Here is a 19,877-nt window from a genome sequence, read left to right as displayed (position 1 = left end):
GGCAATATCATCCTTTTTCTTTGTGGGGACATGTCCACACTGTGGCCATAGAATCTCGCTTTTGAATGCCCCCCACTAGTTTATCACTGCTTTCCCTTCTTGTAACTGTATCCAGTCCACTTCATCTCAGCTTTGTAAAAGTTTGTATTTCCCTAATTTAGAACTTTTACTCCTGTTCTATCTTTGTCCTTTTCCATAATGATGCTAAATCTAACTATATTATGGTCACTATCTCCAAAATGGTCCCCACCGCTACTTCATCCACTTGCCCAGCTTCATTTCCTAAGACTAAATCTAGAATTGCACCCCGTCATTGGGCTTGTACATGCTGGCTAAAAAGAATTCTCTTGAATACAGTCAAGAATTTTGTGCCCCTCTGTACTCTTCACACTGTTTGTATCCCAATTGATATTAGAGTAGTTGAAGTCTCCAACTATTATTGCCCTATTGTTTTTGCACTCAGAAATTTACCTACATATTTGCTCTTCCAGCTCCCTTCCAATATTTGGGGGTCTACAGTACACTCCTCGCAGTGTGGCTGCTCCTTTTTTCTATTTCTGAGCTCAACCCATATGTCCCCATTTGATGCTTTATTTAGTATATTATCCCTCTTCACAGTTGCAATTGATTTTTTAACCAATAATGCTACACCCTCATCTTTTTTTATCCCCCTCTCTATCCTGCCTGAAAGCCTTGTATCCAGGGATGTTGAGCTGCCATTTTTGCCCTTTAAGCTAAGTTTCCATTATAGTGATGATAACATGCTGCCGTGTGTCTATCTGTGCCCTCCGCTCATCATGGTTTTTGTCAGTGTTTGTGCTCCGCGTGTGCCTCCACCCACCCCTTTTCTTCTCCACTTGTCGGTGTGTCCTTCTGTTCCTTTCTCCCTCATGTGGGTCTGGCTTCCCCTTGAATGTGTTCATGCTATTCACCTCAACCACTCGCTGTGGTAGTGAGTTCCACATCCGGCTTGTACAGATCCCACCTTCCCCAGAACCAGTCCCAATGCCTCAGAAGTCTGATGCCCTCCTTTCTATACCAGCTGGTCTTGCTTTTCAATCTCCTTCTTAGCTCTCTACAATCTGCTTTCAGGACCTCATCCCCTTCCTACTTAAGTCATTTATACCAGCGTGAACCATGAGCTGTGGCTGACCGCCTTTCCCCAGAAGAATGTCCTGCAGCCACTCTGTGGTATCCTTGACCCTGTCACTCGGGAGACAATAGACGATCCTGGAGTCATGTCTAGAGCCATGGAAACACCTATCTGTTCTGGTAACTAACAAATCCCCTATCACTACTGCTCTTCCTTTCTTCCTCCTCCCCTCCTGTACAGCAGTGCTGCCTGTTTGAAAAAGAACTTTTGAAGATTAAACCAGTACTGGATTCAACCTCAATGGCTTCTGAACTTAGAAAATAGATGCATCTCCTGAATAAGTATTGAACAATTTATCAAAAAAGCAGCTTTCATTGATATAATGCTTTTAAAGTCAAAAACACTAGTGTTTTATTTGGTGGGGGGAGGTGGGGTTGTGGTTGGGGGTAGGTGTGTGGTCGAGGAAAGGATACAGATACTAGAACTGGATAAGGGAACAGAAACCCAGCATTGAAGGCAAAGGATAGAAGGGTCAATTAGAATAAATGTTTGAGAAGGTTAATTTTTTTGAAAGGGGAGAGAAGGCAAATGGTGCAAGGGTTGAGGGTGCTGTCATGTTTCCTCTGAGTGGGAGAAGATTTCACAAAAAGTCTACAATTACGAACACTGGTTTGAATCTCAAACATTAAGGAAAGACGAAGTCAAGGAGGCTATTTTTGTTCCAAGTACCCTAATCATTTTCTTTAAAAGAAGAAAGTAAGTTGTACTGTAAATTTCTTTTGACATTTTCTTTTAAGTTGGAGATCCTGAAATGAATTCTGTTGCCTTCAGGGCCATTTCAGTACTGTCAGTTATAAATAAGATAGTTATAAGTTTCCATGCAGGTCCGTAGCAAACAGTGGTTTGTGAGATTTCAAATTTGTGCATGAATATTTGTAGAGCAGGGTGACGCTGGGAAAATTTGTATTCCCAGCCAGTAAATTAGTTTGAATTTGTGCCGCATCCTTTTTGCTATTGGAATCATTCTGGTATGCAGTCTGGTCTTAGTCTCATCATTGGAATAGCCTAGCAGGGAAACTCAATTTGAAGATCTTCATGTGGGTATAAACTGGCTTGGAAAGTATCCTGCCTTCAAGAATTATTCATATAATGGCATGCCTGCTGCTGGATTTGTGCAATATATTTTCTTTGTAATTTGTAATCTTAAACTTTGTTTCTCATATGCTCATAAGACTCACTCATCCCAAAGAACATTGGGCCCAGTTATTCCTTTCTTTCTCCTTCTCTCCAAGTGAGGTGTTGGGGAGGGAAAAAACAAATTCAGCTTGAATTTAACAAATTAAAAGCTTACTAAGAAATACAATTAATATTTGTATCCCTGAATTGTAGATTGTTGCTGGGTAAACTCATCGTGTGTGATGATTAAACACAGTTTATTCAATTTATTTAATTGATCTGGGCATTCTTCTGTGTCAAGGTAGAGCCAACCAGAAAAAAAATGCTGAATGCTGAACAAAACCACTCTTCAGAAATTATATTGGGTTATTGAAAAGAAAAAAGCAACTAGTTTAGAAAATGATCTTAGGTTTCTAATAGTTTTGGAGTTTTATCTGTGCCCTAGGGTGTTATTAATGCATTGCGACCACTTCCATGTATCTGTCAGTCAATATAGATATTTTTGTAAACGGAACTCTGTTTATTAAGAAATATGGTGGCAAAATTGCAAACTTTTTTATTTTGACCATTCGTTGTCCAGATGCCCAGGTCAGTTTAGACTCTTAAAATCTAACTCATCATGTTACTTATTTTCAAGGTTACTGATGCATCGTGTGTTTTGTACCATTTGTCATTAGCAGAGAGCTGGTGGCAAGAATTAATTAGTCCTGAGGAATAATTTGCCTGCTAAAATGAGATTTCCATTTCCCTGGGTGTATTTTTGCCACTGCTGCCCTGTCCCAAAAGTATATTTTTTAAAATATAATTTTCTTGCTCAATGCTTCATATGCCCTAATTTTGAGTTGCTGTATACATTCTGCATGTTTTATCCAACTGTAGCTTTTACATCAGGTTTAGCTATTTTATTTAAAAGAAAAGATAGATCAGTACCAACATCTTATTTTGCATTCTATTGCTAAGGAAAGCCAGTTCTTTTCTTGCCATTTCTGTTTTGTGATACAATTATGAACACACAATAGATTGATCAGGCATTTTACCACCCTAGACTACATAACTTAAAATGGACTGTGGCAGTGCTCGTGTATTGACATTTTCACCTATTCCTGGACTTGGAGTTGTCAAGTAATGACCAGAATTGAGATTTCTTGTCTAACTTTTTTTTTGAAAGATACAAAGGAGTTCCCTAATTTTATTCCCTCTTCACTTGTTTCCCGTTACCCTTGTTCCTTCTAAATGCCAGACCAACCCACCACCACCCCGCCCTCTTAACAATCCATTTGAACTTTGAGCTTGTGTAGGGTTGGAGGATAGTACAGTGTCAAGCACCCAAAGTCTTCACATAGATTATATATTCTTGTTTCTGGCTCCTAGTGATGTTATCAGCTTTGGTTATGGAATGAGCTGAATGCAGAATTAAGCCCTCTTGTTATTCTGGTTCCAATGATCTACCTCTATTCCATCCTAATAGGCAACTCCACTAACTGCAGTGGATTTCGCCTTACATCAACTGTTACCAGGCCTCTTAAGTGACACTCAATTGAGTACTCAGTAATAAACCATTGTCTCCACACTCTCGCATCAACTACTTCTGGTAAATTTTTGACAATCAGCTACCTAAATGAATTTCACTTTTTAGTTGTGTGAAAGACAAAGACCTAAAATGCAGGATTCCACAGCAGAGATTAAAAATAATAGGATAGAAGATGAGGTAAATTAATTAGTTAATTAATTAGTTAAATTAATTAAATTAATCCAGTTCTGTCGAAGGGTCATGAGGACTCGAAACGTCAACTCTTTTCTTCTCCGCCGATGCTGCCAGACCTGCTGAGTTTTTCCAGGTAATTCTGTTTTTGTTTTAAATTAATTAGTTGTGGCTGGTAACTCCAAAATGGCTGCATAGAGAGGTGAGTGAGAGTTTTGCAGTTGAGATCCTGAGCAGAAACCGCTGTTTTAAGCCATGGTTTAAACATGGTGTGGTTGAATTGAGAAGAAGTGTGGTTAGGATAATCTTGTTATATAATTGGGCTTGCAATTCAGAGACCTGGTTTAATAATTCACAGAATGTGAGTTCAAATTTCACCATGGGAGTTCAGATATTTCAATTCAATGGCGAATTATGATGTAGGACATTACTGAGAAGCATTTATAATGGCGTTCAACAGAACCAAGGAAAAATATATATTCTGGCTCAACAGTAGTGAGACACTGGCTGAATAAAGAAAGATATAAGGAAAAAATTGAGGGTGAGGAAGGGGATGTACATTGCGTACATGGACAACATAAGACCAGGGAGAATATAAAGCAATCAGAAAAGAAGGCGAATAGGAACTATTAAATTATCAAGGAACATTAAACAAAGCCATAAAATATTCTACAGGCAAAAATTTTAAAAATGTTTGTATGTTAAGGAGCAGTTGGAATAAAACCAAAGGCAAGGATGGCTAAATGGAAGAAATAAAATAATTATTTTGTTTCACTATTTAACCACTGAGTTAGATCAAGTGAACATGATGTTGGAAGATAAGATTAGAAATTATATAACCACATTTTAAATAAAAAGAAATATTAAAGAAGCTAATCAAAACTCAGGATAAAATCCCTGGTCTGGATGGAATGCATCACAGATTTAGAGAAGAGATAGGAGAGACTCTATTAGACAAATTTAATATATTTTGTTTAAAAAAGATGTAATGCCATTGGACTGATTGCTATCTATATTTAAAAATTAATGTCCAAAGAACTATAGATCAATTATCTTAAGATCAACATTAGGAAAATCAAATCTTGCTTCACTAGCCTCATTGAATTCTTGGTAGAGGGGTAGAATTGAAAAGTAGAGCGGTTCTGCTCAACTTGTTTTGGACCTTGATTAACCGATATCTGGAATACTTTGTACATATGTCATATAAAATGATACAGAGGGACTGGAGACAGTCCAAAAAATGTTTACAAGGATAATACCTGATGATGCAAGCTTTTACCTATCGGGAAAGGTTGAACAGGCTGGGTCTCTTTTGTCTTGAAAAGAAAAGACTGAGGGGTAACCTAATAGGTGGTCTTTTAAAATTCTGAAAGGTTCTGATGGAGTAGTCAGAGTGGGGAAGAGCAAAACTGGACCCCATCACCATAAGCCAGTCACCAAGAAGTCAAATGAATTCAGAAGAGACTTCTTTACTCAGAGGGTGGTGAGAATGTGGAACTCATTATTCACCTGAACTACTCCTTGAAGTAGTGTAGATAAATTTAAGGGGAAGCTAGTCCAGTTTATGAGGAAGAAGGGAACTAAGGAGATTATCCTGATAAAGGTAACTGAGGAACAATGGGAGGAACCTTAGAACATAAATGCCAGACGTTTTGGATGGGCTGAATGGCTTATTTTTGGGCTGCATATACTATGCAATTCAGTTTAAAAGTGAATTTGCCAACCATGACCGAGAATAACGTGGTATCAGGACCAGTGACTGTTGTTTTAAAAATCCAATTAATTCATCACAACTGCAAGAACAACTTGCATTTACATAGTGCCTTTAACACAAAACATGCCAAAGAGTGTTATAAAATAAAATTTGACACTGAACCATGAGATATTGAGACAGATGATCGAAAAATTTAAAGCTTTAAAGAGGATCTTGAAGGAGGCAAGAGAGATGGAGAGTTTAGGGAGGTAACTCCAGAGCTTAGGGCCATGGCTGGTGAAAGTATGGTTACCAATGGTGGAGCAGTTAAAATAGGATGTGCAAGAGATGTTGCGACCACAACAGATGCTATTTGCTGAGCAAGCCAAATCCCAGAGGTAAACTTGTCTTACTGATCATAAACTTTTTTGTATTTTGAAAATGAGGGAAAAACCACTGACCCCAGAAGAATAGAATCCCAGTAACATATTTAGAATTTTAAAATTAAAAGATTTATTGACAAGAAAAAAAAAACAACTCAAGATTAAAGTTTCACAGTTAAAACAGTTTTATAAAGCATCTCCCAAGAAACCCCACTTGGTCAGAACACACAAGTAAACTACTTAGCAACAGCTCCCTTATAGATACTTAACCATAAAAATCCAGTAATATTACAAGGCAGTAACTGCTGTCACTTTAGTAAAAGGTATACTACATGTCTCCTCACTCTCTTCCACTCCGCTGTGGAAATCCAAAAGAAAGGTTCAGAAACAGGCTATTTTCTGAGGCAAAAAACTTCTCTGGTTTGACTGGATGGCTTTTTCAGATTTCACACGTTTTCTTGGCACAGAGCTGGTTTCAGGGCAACTCCCCCACACAGCCACCATAACTCAACTAAACATCTTTCCTTAAATATCTTTTCCCCTTTCATCTTGGATTCCGTTGTCCTGAAACACCTCTTTGAAGTCAACTTTTCCAAAATATAAAAGTCTCATGTTTTTCTATTGCATCCACTTTTGGGTCAAATAAAATTTAATAACGTTCCCTTGTTTACTGATTAAACCTTTAAGTTGTATAAGTCCCTTGACATTTCCAAACTCCCCTTTGAAATTTAACAGCTGAAAATCCAAGTCTCTATCTCTTAATACAAATGTTTACACCTAACCTATTTACTTATAAATCCACTTTACCATAGCTTCTCATTATAAATGCATGCATCTAGCATCTTTACTGTTCATCTCTCAGTTCCCACAAGCAAACTCTTTACTAACCTTCCCTTACTTTAATTAATCATGCATACATACATGCATGCATGTACGCACGTACAGCCTTCTTTACAAAATGCCACCACATTCCCAAAAATATTTTTAAAAATCCACCTTCACAGAGATTAAAATGGAACGCGTGTTCAGATCTTGGACACAAATGTCCTTTTGATTAACAATGAGATTTCTTTCACATAATCAGGCTTGTCTGTGGCTTGTAGCTGTTTGAAGTCAAGCAATTCAGTTGTTTCAAACCATTCGAGAAGTAGGTCCACCACCATCACCATCTGAGGCCAGCTAGGAATGGGCAGTAAATGCTGGAAGTGTCCACATTTTGAAAATAAATGAAGTTCAACAAATGTTCAGAGATATAGAATATTAATTAAAATAGAGAAGGACAAGAGAGTTGAAGCCTGGATGTGAGAGAAGAAATGCATTTCAAATGACACAATATAAAGGCAAAATACTATGGATGCTGGAGATCTCAACTAAGTGTTGGAAAAAAATCAGGTCTGGCAACATCTGTGGAGAGAGAAACTGAGTTAACGTTTTGAGTTGAATATTACTCTTGGAACTGAAGAGGTATAAATGGAATGGGTTTTATGCTGTTGAAAAATGGGGTGGGGCATGGGTCAAGCAGAACCTAATGGGTGATCAGGGAAGATTAAATACCAAAGATGTCATTGTACAAAAGGCAAAGGGATTGACAATGGTAGTTAGTAAAGAAACAAAGCATTGGTCCAGAGTAGGTGTTAATAGCAGAATAAAGGTCAGCTTTGTCTGAAAGCAAAAGCATGAAAACAAAATACAAACTGGCACTTTGGGGGGGTGGGGGCTGGGGGAGTGTTCAAAATGGAGAACAGAGTTCATGGTCTGAAGTTGTTGAACTCAATGTTGAGTCCACAAGGCTGCAAAGTGCCTAATAGGAAGATGAGGTGCTGTTCCTCTAGCTTGCATTGGGGTTCACTGGAACATTGCAGCAGGCAGAGGATGGAAATGTGAGCGTGAGAGCAAGATGGTGAATTGAAATGGCAGGTGACTGGAAGGTTAATGTTATGCTTGCAGCCTGAGTGGAGATATTCCACAAAGCAGTCACCCAGTCTATGTTTGTTCTCCCCAGTGTAGAGGAGATCATGTTGTGAGCAATTATGACAGAATACTAAATTAAAAGAAGTACAAGCAAATCACTGCTTCACCTGGAAGGAGTGTTTGGGGCCTTGGACAGTGAGGAGAGAGGAAATGAAAGGGCAGCTGCTATAAGGGAATGGATTGTTGGGGACGGTAGACGAGTGGAGCAGGGTGTTATGGAGGGAACAAGATACATTGTTGCTTTTATTCCTTTCAGCTGGAAGAGCATCACCAGAATTGCTAAGTATTCAAGCCTTAACTTGTGAATTTAATTTTCAACTTAAAAAGGTTTCAGATAGGAAGTTAAAAATCTTAATTCATTTAATGTAGAGTTAAGAAGACACACAGCTGTACCATTGTTTCTATTCATGAGTCAATTAGATCTTAATTTGCTTGGAATTTTAAATAAGATGCTTATTTTTCAAACATGAATTTTTTTTAATGTTGAAAACAAAAGAAGAAAGCAATTCATGTTGGAAAGTGTGCTTTCTAATGTCACTCTTGATCTATTGTTAAGCTACATTTTCAAATACTAGAGGCTTGCTAAGAATGTTGAACAGATTAACTAAAAGTAAACTAAAAGTTGTCACAGAGTTTTAGTGCCACTAAAGTACTTGTCCTAGAAATGGTTGATACTGTTATAAAAAGTGAAAACTCTTTAGTTTCTTCAGACTGACATCCCATTTTGAGGATCACTAAAATTATTCACTAGATATTGAAAAAAAAATTATTTTGAAGCCTTTTGCACTCGTTGCTCATCAGCCTCTTGCTCTAGCCAAGAAAGAGAGAAATAACAAGCAGGTTTTTTTATGGCGCTATTACTGTGTCATACTCCTCAGTTACTTGTGCATTATTTCTGTCTTCATGTGGATATCATAGTAAATAAATGGCTGCTTTCCTGAATTAACAAATTGCTAAAAATTAAGGAGCGTTCAGATTTTTTGGGTTTCATGTGTTTTCTTGTGTTCCCATAAATGAATGTATACACATATTCAGTGACATTCAGATGCCCTCTGCAGTGAGGGAAACAGAGAGACTGCAAGCTTAATGGAACTGAATTACTGTGGTTGGGGAAAATTATTTTGAGGCCTAGGATCAAGTAGCTTGTTGTCCTCTTTTGAGTGTTTAACAAGTACCTCTGGATGCTGTGCAAGGATGGTAGAGGACTTGCTTTTCAACTAGTGCAAAGCAATTGGACAAATGTTTCTTCAATTAATTTGTAACTATCTATTGCAGGTTTTGGTCTGAAACATGGCTGAAAGAAAGCCTGGAGAGTCTTGTGACCAAGCATACCAGCAGGCCTGGCTGCAGAAGTGTAAGCTGGCATATAACTGCAAGGAAGCGCTGAATGTAACCAGCTACACTGATGGTTCTACTGCATCAGTCGAGGCTATTAGACTTCAGGAATTACTGTACAGAATCTTATGTCTCATACGGCTGGTAAATACTTTATTTTAACCAAAATATTTATGTTTTGATTTGAAAGGTTTCACAGCACTTAAAAATGTTGGTCTTGTTTCTCAAAGGAGTCATTTTCCATTGATGCACTGAGCAGTGCAGGCTCAGACACAATTGATTCAATTTTTTCATCTGATTTCAAAAAATTGTAAAAAATCTGGTTCAAAAGGACAAAAATGATGTCTTTGTAAAGAAAAACTGGATTTCCAACTCTAGATTACATGGTTTTCCTTCCATGGTTCAAGTTAATCCAGCCACAAAGTACAGACCACTTTCTGAACCAGAATTATTGAATGCTACAATAAAATAAATAAAAATATGAAGGTAACTTGGGTGCTGTGGGGAAGTTGTTCCCAATGGTTTTGCAGTTACCCATTTAAATTTTATGTAAATTCAGCAGTGAATCATGGGAAGGAATAGAATGCACTATGTTGAGGTACTGCATTGGCAACCTGGAAAATGGTTTTGGGCGAGGCAGTGGGTGGAGGAGTGGAAAAATACTTGGTTTAAGGCCTTTTTTACAGATTGAGAATAATGCCTGCCTTCAGGTATGCTTTGATTAACCTATTGATAGCAACAGAGGAATCTTAAATGCCAATAGGACTGATGGGAATAAAGTTTGAAACCGCAGCAACAATTCAGACTTATTCTGAATGGCTTCTCGTGTTTAGATTAAACTGCTGTTTTCTTGAGTAAGCTTGCTGTCTTCTGAGCCAAAACATGTTTATTATTTGCCACATATGGATTAATATAGCACTGGTTTAACAGTTACATCCGACTCATGATGAATTGCTTGCTGGGAAATTGTGAGATGGCCATCACATTCTGCTGTCACCTGAAAAGGTGGAGAAAGCAGCATCAGCCCATGACTGCATACAAAAAAGGTCAATATTTATTAACGAATAAAAGCGACAAATCAGCCAGGTACTATTTAATGCATTATGCCATGGAGAGGTAGAACTAATTAATTTACCATATTCCAAAAAACTGCTTCTTACAGTCCCTGTAGGTAACACCCTCCTTTGTATTAAACAGCTTTCTGTCTCCTATTTCATTTGGGATGAGATATTTCAAATGGAATGCATGAACTTCAAATATTCATGAAGTTCATGACTGTTTAGGACAGGATTGAGGAATATTGAAAAATAAGCAATATTGTACCTTTTTGGGCTTTAAAGACAAGACAACAGGTGCTTATGAACAACGGCAGAATACATGAGAATAATATTAGCTTAACACCGTCTGCATCATAAGTACCTGATAAAATTTGACTATCAGCTTGCACCCAGCATGAAGCAAACCAGATATTCTTTTCATCAGTAATTTCTAGACTTAATATAAATCTGCTCGTTTTGAATGTTGGATTGAAAAGGGAAAAGACTTTGTGTTTGTTAGCTATCAAAGAGCCCTTCCCTTAATTGATTTTTGAATAGAGGGTAGTGTTTCATTGCATACAGCTATCAAGTCTCCTGCCTTCAATTCTAATCCTTAGTAAATAGAGAGCAGCCACCTTTTAAAATAAAGATAAATTCCCATTTGGACAGATTTTGGAATTTTCAAAATGCAGCAATCAAACACTCAGTTTGTACTGAGTAATAAAATATATATTTTTTGAATTACCCAGAAGCATGGGGAGCCTATAACTTCTCTGTAACTTTGACCAAGGCATTGCCATGGAGAATCAGAATAGACTTGCCAATCAATCAGCGCCCATTTTCTGCTGTAGAATAAATCGTTATGATCATTTGAAATTTGGCATTCTTGTGTTTGCCCTGATGAGTGTAAGATGAAAAGCTTCAGCTACATGTATGCCTCTCTTTTCAGCCATATTCATGTTCTGTACTACCAAGTGACTTAAAATAAAATGCTTGATTTGAATCCATCATTTTAGCGTATATATATTTCGTCTATTCCATTCTGCTGAAAACTGCATTTCAATAACTGAAACCCATGGTGATTTCAATGTTTATCTTGGTACGTGTAAATGCACAAGCCTTACTTTACATCAAGATGCTGGGGAAGCCATGTGAGTTCTCGCAGCATTTCGTTTTGTAACTACAGAAGGTAAAATAGATTTATATGTTGAAATTGTGCTGTTAGAACATAGTTGTAGGAAAAACATACATAACTGGCACGCTTATTACTAATTGAGCTTTTGTTGCGAATTGTGCAGATTGTAATGTAAGGCCATTCAGAAAGCATCAAATTAATTTTCCTTTTTATTTTAGTTTTATTAATAAATTTGATTAGCAAAAATACTATATGTCACATTTATTTATGCATGTCATTTCTTGAGATTCATTTAATCTTTTAAGAGTTTATGCACTTCATGCAGGAAACCGATTTTCAACGTTTTGTATATATAGTTCAATGACCGTATGTCTCTTTTGAAAATAAAGTAAAATGTGTAAGTGACTCTCTCTGCAGAAATGCTTTTCAGGAAGATAACCCAGTTCATTGCAGGATGGATAATTGAAGTTGCAGCTTCTGTTTACTAGATGCTGTTTCTGATGGCTTCTCCTTCTGTAGCTACTTATTTTATTTAATGTATTTTTATTTTCTGTAACATCTACCTTGCTGCTCCCTCCTTCAATCCCTACCCCCAGAAATAATACTATGCTGTACTCCATAACAGTGGGTTGGTGTCTTGTTCTTTGGCAAACCATTTTTTTGATCTACGGAAGGATGAAAACATTTTCATTTCCATTACCTTGCTAGTCCCTGTTGAGTCATTACAGGGGAAGAATTCTACTTGCAAATGTTGGAAGCAGGAAATTTAATTCTGCCAAGCTGTTCCTGGAAACCTAAAAACTAGAACACCCAAAGAGGCCATTTGGTCTATCCCACCTGTGCCATCAACTGGAGTAGTTGGTTCTAATTCAATTTCTCTGCCCTATCCTTGTATGAAATTTATATTTTATCCTTGAATTGTTACCCAGTTTCTTTTTTAGATGATGCATTTGCCACTATCTCAATAGTTACTTCAAGGTAACAAGTTCATAAAGTTTTTTTTAAGCTCCTCTCTCTCTCTGTTCAATCTCCCAGTAATAATTCTGACTATATATCTCCATTTTGCTTTCATTCTAATCATTGTAGAATTGTAGCACAGCGCTCTTGGAGCTCAGTCAATACTGATCTCTCGCTACAAAGTGATGTACAAGAGTGACCCTGGAGAAACACGTGGCCTTTGTTGTACACTTCTGCTGACATGAGGTACTTAGTGTGTGAGTAATGATAAACTCAGACTTCCTTTGTTCCACTCTGTGACACAGCACACTGGTATCCCTGTGTTCTGTGCTACCACTGTTGCTGAAATGGAAGAGTAATATTATTTGTAACAGAGTTAATGGATCTGTTCCCTATGCTCTGTCTGCAGAGCCATGAGGCAAGCATCACATTTATTAGAGTTCATAGTGCGAGGATATTTTGTGATATTTGATACAAAATTGAAGGAAAAGCGACTTGCATTAAAATAATGTCTTTATCTTTCTCAAACCTCCTAAAGTGCCCTTGTACAACAGACTACTTTTTAAAGCCATGGTTAAGCGGGTGAGCAAAGAAGTCATTTTGCATGCCACAAGGTCCCTCGTAAGATGAATGGGCAGTTAATTTTTTGGCTGTGGTGGCTGAAAGTGGACACAGAGAACTGTCTAAGATAAAAGCAAAATATTGCGAATGCTGGAAACCTGAAACAAAATCAAAAATTGCTGGAAAAACTCAGTGGGTCTGACAGCATCAGTGGAGAGGAAGACAGAGTTAATGTTTTGAGTCCATATGACTTCAGATATATTTCACATTTTTCTTTCTCTTTAGTTCTGAAGAAGAGTCATATGGACTCAAAATGTGAACTCTGTCTTTCTCTCCACTGATGCTGTCAGAGCTGCTGAGTTTTTCCAGCAGTTTTTGTTTTTGTTTGTGATAGAGAACTGCCTGTTCTTTGAAGAGTGCTGGAGAATCTTTAGCATCAATATAAGCCAACGCACAGTAGGCAGAATCTTAGATTAATGTCTGATAGCACTCTGGTGTGATATTGAGCATCAATTAAATTGTGCTTGATCTCAACCTTCTGACTAAAGGGATAAGACTTTTGCTAAGTCAAATTAGTGCACATATTATTGTGAATGTTTTTCATTTGTTTATACATATCTCTATTCACATGCGTGTTTGAAAACAATATCATTCATGCCTATTAACTTCCAAATATGTAGATTTCCGGCTAGTATCTTGCATTCCTCAGTTTATGTAGTTGAAAAACAGGTAGTGTGCAATATTGTATGTGTGTTTTTACAGCGTTCAAAACACATTCAACTAGTTTACTGTGAATTGTTTGACAGTCATGTCTTCCCTAGATGAGTCCAGGGCACCTGAGAAGATGCAGGTATATTTTACTTAATAAAAACAATAGGCTGTGTATCGTTGCCTGACACTGATTATTTCTTAAAGTTGCTAAACTGGCTTGAATTTTACTCTTGTGATTTGATAGAGACATTGTTTAGTTGAACTACTATCTGTAATTCTCTGTCAACTATCTGCTGAGTGTATTTTTCAAAATACTGTTACAGATGGGGAGAGGTGGTGAGGTAACTTTTCCCCTTTTACCTTACCTCTCGGTTGTTTGCAACAAGATGTATATTTTAGAGGGAGTGTTTTAAACCTTTTGAGTGTTGTGACTTTAAAGGATAAAACACAAAACAAGCTTTCGGGTAAGTTGAAATCAAAAGACAAGATACACGTTTATTCACACAACACCCAGAATGTAAACACAATACAACACTCATTCCCTCAAACACACAGGCATATACACACAAGGAAATATATATTTTACAGATGACTTGTGCACTTCGATTTTCTTACTATTCTGTTATTAATCTATCACATGTTTGAACCGATCCTTTAAGGTGAACTTGTTGCAGGCCTGGATGGGGGCCCTCTCTTGTGGTTCTTTGAAAGTGAATGGAGATTGGAAATCTCTAGATTTTCAGACGAAGTTGCATTCGAGCTTCTGTAGACAAAAGAGATTTTTTTTTTGCAGATGGGAACGAATTAGCCCCTCTCCCACTGCCTTGGTTGACTGATTGTTAGGCAGAGATCTGTCTTCTTCCTGGAGGATGGTCCCTCTTGTGTCCTATGTGTTGTCTCTAGCAAGTTTTGATCATGTGACCGTGTGATCCATGGTTCTATAATCCACACAGACGATATGATGTTAGAAACCATTACCACACAATGGGGGATGTTCACATCTGCTTTTAATAAACTGGGTTCTCCCCAACTCTCTAAAACAAAAACGAAAATACCTGGAAAAACTCAGCAGGTCTGGCAGCATCTGCGGAGAGGAACACAGTTAACGTTTCGAGTCCGTATGGCTCTTCAACAGAACTAAGTGAAAATAGAAGAGAGGTGAAATATAAGCTGGTTTAAGGGGGAGTGGGACAGGTAGCGCTGGATAGAGGGCCAGTGATAGGTGGAGATAACCAAAAGATGTCATAGACAAAAGGACAAAGAGGTGTTGAAGGGGATGATATTATCTAAGGAATGTGCTAATTAAAGGTAGAAAGCAGGACAAGCAAGGTACAGATAGCAGATAGCCCTGGTGGGGTGAAGGAATCGAAATAGGCTAAAAGGCAGAGATAAAACAATGGATGGAAATACTTTTAAAAATAATGGAAATAGGTGGGAAAAGAAAAGTCTATATAAATTATTGGAAAAAAAGGGGGGGGGGATCGGAAAGGGGGTGGAGATAGAGGAGAGAGTTCATGATCTAAAATTGTTGAACTCAATATTCAGTCCGGAAGACTGTAAAGTGCCTAGTAGGAAGATGAGGTGCTGTTCCTCCAGTTTGCGTTGAGCTTCACTGGAACAATGCAGCAGACCAAGGACGGACATGTGGGCATGAGAGCAGGGTGGAGTGTTGAAATGGCAAGCGACAGGGAGGTCTGGGTCATGCTTGCGAACACACCGAAGGTGTTCTGCAAAGCGGTCACCCAGTCTGCGTTTGGTCTTTCCAATGTAGAGGAAACCGCATTGGGAGCAACAAATGCAGTAGATTAAATTGAGGGAAGTGCAAGTGAAATGCTGAGATGTTTGGGCCCTTGGACGGTGAGGAGAGGGGAAGTAAAGGGGCAGGTGTTGCACCTGCTGTGGTTGCATGGGAATGTGCCGTGGTTTTATCTCCCCAACTCTCTGTTAGCTTTCAAGCTATCACATACTGAGTTGGAGGGGAGTGTGGTAGTTTCTGTAAATATCCAGACAATAAGATGGTGGTGGGGGATGGTGGTGTAATGGTAATGTCGCTGGACCAGTCATCCAGAGGCCCAGGCTAACATTCTGGTTCAAATCCTACCACGGCAGCTGATGGAATTTAAATTCAGTTATTAAATCTGGAATATAACGCTAGTCCAACTATCAGCAATTGTTGTAAAAACCCATCTGGTTCACTAATGTCCTTTTGGGGAAGGAAATCTTCCATCCTTCCCTGGTCTGGTTTACATGTCCTCCTGACCCCCACAGCAATGTGTTTGACTCTTAACTGCCCTCTGAAATGGTCTAGCAAGCCACTCAGTTGAAGGACAATTAGGGATGATCTTGGCCTTGCCAATGAGGCCCACATCCCATGAAAAACTAAAAAAAAAAAGAGATAAAATGAGAGGTGGTTTCGTATCCAGAATGCCCCTTCAAGGGAAGAGCACACCACCCACGGACATTTGCCATTTAATGACTTTACAGAGACATGAGCTTGTTCTTTGTCTGTGCAGAAATTACAGAAGTCTCCTGACCCCCATGCTCCATTTTGGGGCAAGATACATTATCCAAAATGTCCATTGTTTTCATACGCTTGCGGGTTTGATGCAAGCATGACATTACCCAGAGCTTGTTATTTAAAGATTTTTGTACTTTCTGGTGAGCCCACAAATTCTTTTTTCTGTGAAGTGATTTACACATTGCGGAAAAATTTGAGTTGCAGTTGGATTAAAGGAACTGTAACTAAACATGATTGACAGAATAGTGACTGGAATTTTTTTACCATTGCTGTCTTTGAAAAGTAACTATTGCTAACGTTTTCAGCACTAATACATTTTGTTTAGTATGAAGGAAACCTGCCTGTTGCACATTTCTCTGGAAAGAAGATGGGAAAGTTGAGGGACTGTACCATCCCCCAGTTGGGAGCAAGTATCTGCTCACATTTTCCCCCAGAAAATGGTCTCTGATGTGAGTGGATTTTTTTTTTAAGCAAAGAGTGAACCAAAATTTCTTTGTTTTAATATTTGTTGCAGAGAGTAATTTTGAAATCAGATAGGGCACCTACAGTTCTGGCTTTCTGAGCTTGCTGCACTGCCAGCAGGAAACCCAAATTTAAATCCATTTTAGTGTTTCGAGTCTAACATGATTCTTCTTCAGAACTCCAAGTCATATTGGACTTGATGTCTCTTCTTCTCTCCACAGATGCTGCCAGAATTGCTTGGTTTTTTCAGCATTTTGTTTTTATTTCAGATTTCCAGCTTCCGCAGTAGTTTTTTATTTGAATCCATTTTGTTGGACATGTTATAATTGGGCTTCCTTCACATTTTGTCAACATCTGCCAGTGCACAAGGACGGCACAGGGAACAGAAACTGGAACACTGTCTTGGTTAAGATGTTTTAATACCCTGCTCAAGTTACGTTCCCAGTTGGATATGCAAAGGAGTGAGAAGGAAACAAATTATGTTCATGGGGCAGATGTAAATGATCCCTCGGCAGTATTTGAAGAATGGGGACATTTTTGTGTGTCAGCTAAAGTTTATCCCTCTGCTAACATCTTAAAACAAATCTGATCCCTTAACTCAGTGGTATTGGCTGTTGTGTTTACCTACATAACACAGTGGACAACCAATAAACATTGTTGGTGCATTCTGAAGACATGAAAGGTGCTTTATAAATGAAAGTTTGTCATTAAGATGCAGATTGACGGAGCCAAGGGTTATTGATTAACTTTGGGGCTGGAATTACTGCTTGTCCAGCTCCGATTGCCATACCTGTCTGAAAATTGGATTTTCTTTAGCTAAGTCAGAAAAATCCAAGCCTCCAGTAATTGGTCCATTCTTACAGCTTTTATTGCTGAGGCAGGCAAACTGACCGATAATCAACAATGTCCTGGAGTAATGCATACTTGTAGGGTTCTTGTATTGGATGACCTAATCTTAAGCTTCTATCACCAGTTTTGTAATTTTCGGCCAAAAGGGACCTGTTTTTATATCTTCCTTCTTACAAGAAGAGTTGCAAATCAGTTATTAGCCAACTGATGACTGTGGATTTGTGTCCTTGTATATCCCATGGAGTGGTATTTTCACCAGTTGGAAGTGTAGCAGTTCGGCAACACCTCCTTTTCACAGCCCAATCATGATGGATATTGAATCCTGGATATATGTTTGCATATTCTCATCTGTGGCCTCCAGGTAAAAATCTTCCAGCAGTAGTCAATTTGATTTTGGGTTTTCTCAACAGCAATTACCTTTGTTGTGGTGGAATGACCTACAATAGGATACTGTGTTGTGTTAGCCACAGTGTTGTTGAGATGGTTCGCTTATCCCCAACAGCTTAATTGTGCTCATCTTAAAGGTATTAAGGAATATGAGGCTAAAGGAGATATAGAGTTAGGTTGCAGATCAGCTACAATTTCATTGGATGGCAGAACAAGCTTAAAGGGCTAAATGATCTACTCATGTTCCACTGTTTCTAAAGAGGTGCATCTGCTATGAGACTGCCTCCAGTGTCCACAGTGATAGGTTGACATAGGCCCTGAATTCATCTCAATGCTTTGTTCTGGATCTTGAATCAGGTGAAGACCCAGAGGCCATGAAGAGCTCTTTCAGACAGGTCTTGTACACCTTATGCTTGCCTTGGATTAGGAAGTGGCTGTTGCTGAAGAAAGACCATTTGAATAGGGTCCTGAAGGAGTGACTTCCAGGACCCTGAAAGATGACAATGAATCAGAAATGTATATATCTTGTAAAACCCTTTTAAGATCCCCTCTTAGGCTCTATAAAGAGGCACTATATCTGAGATGACCTACTACTATATTTCACAGTTTAACCCGCTGATTCACATTCTGGATAGAGTGCACTGGGCCCCAGGTGAGTCTGCTATTGTCTGCAAAAAGGAGCACCACGATACTTTCAAAAAACATGTACAACTGACATTAAGTCCAGTCCTTAGATATAATTCCAAAATATAATGGATGAAGGACAGTGGACAGCCTCTCATTGGCTATGTGATCTTGTTACCCAGCCTTTTAGTATTTGAGATCTGAAGTACTTTTTTCTCAATGACGGTTTGAACTATTTTGTTGCAGTTGGATAAAGGTAACAATGTGGAAGGCAGTGTTCTAGGAATCCCGAACACCAGGAACAAAAATCCATGTAATTGGCAGCATGGAAAGAACTTGCAGTTTTACTGATAGGTAAATTTATTGAGAGTTCAGGAAACCATGGAACTGAGCTGAAAAGAAGCTGAATCATACATTTACTCAATATGTAACTTATACTGGACCAATGACAAGTGTTACTGATGGGTTGATGACATTGAGGAAATAACATTCAATGTACTTGCTAAAAAGTGCCTGATTTAATGTATAATGTAATGCTTTTCCTCAAAGCTAAATGGACCTAATCATGCAATGCTTTCCAAAAGCTAAGAAGGTATTGTATTTATTCACTTTGTGAATAGGAGACTAAAAATGTTCTGTTCATGATATGAAGGGGTGAGATTGGCAGGCACTTTTCAGGAAAACATTGACTGGCTACCTACCTACAAGTTTACAAACATGTCTTCACAGTATTGTCTGCAATGAATATAACTATAATAGATGTACTACACAAGATTTACAACCCAGTTAAATATAATTTGCACATGTATGAGCTTAATTGCAGGGCGAGAGTCACTATTTTCCTAAATTTACTGAATTGTTGCCAGTCTGCAAAGTTCAAAGAGAAGGATGGTGATTGAATGTAGGGAAATATTTGTGATGGGTAGATGTTAGTTTGGAGACTGTATCCAAGGCTAGGCATTGGAAGTGCTTTGCAGCATATACCTGCAACATTGCCTCTTTTTTAAGAAAAAGTCAATCATGGGATGTGGACATCCATGGCATTTATTGTCCATCCCCAGTTGCCTTGAGAAGGCGATAGACCATCTTCTTGAACAGCTGATAGAGGTTTCGTACAACAAAGTGCCTTGCTGGGGCAATTAAGAGTCAACCACATTGTTATGGGAACTAGAGTCACTTATAGGCCAGACCGGGTGGTAGGTTTCCTTCCGTAAAGGACATTAGTGAATCATTAGGGCTTTTATGGCAATCCGACGGTCCTTCATAGTATTGCCATTTTATTT

The 19,877-nt window shown here is 38.4% G+C and overlaps 1 protein-coding gene across 4 annotated transcripts in view; it reads left to right on the top strand.

Moving 5' to 3' along the window:
• Nucleotides 1–19,877, top strand: part of LOC121288094 (probable helicase with zinc finger domain) — a 471,833-nt gene that overhangs the window by 8,414 nt on the left and 443,542 nt on the right. For 3 of the 4 annotated variants that reach the window (XM_041206411.1, XM_041206410.1, XM_041206412.1), the window contains one exon: nt 9,294–9,497. In XM_041206411.1, coding sequence (XP_041062345.1) covers nt 9,309–9,497 — 189 coding nt within the window. In that variant the 5' untranslated portion in view covers nt 9,294–9,308. Of the gene's footprint in view, nt 1–9,293; nt 9,498–12,611; nt 12,729–19,877 lie in introns of those variants that run through there. The other variant, XM_041206413.1, reaches the window with a different exon arrangement.

This window comes from Carcharodon carcharias, chromosome 15 (assembly GCF_017639515.1).
Source record: "Carcharodon carcharias isolate sCarCar2 chromosome 15, sCarCar2.pri, whole genome shotgun sequence".
NCBI lineage: Eukaryota > Metazoa > Chordata > Chondrichthyes > Lamniformes > Lamnidae > Carcharodon > Carcharodon carcharias.
Note: the sequence above shows the minus strand (reverse complement) of the source record. Positions and strands in the feature narration are given on the sequence as shown.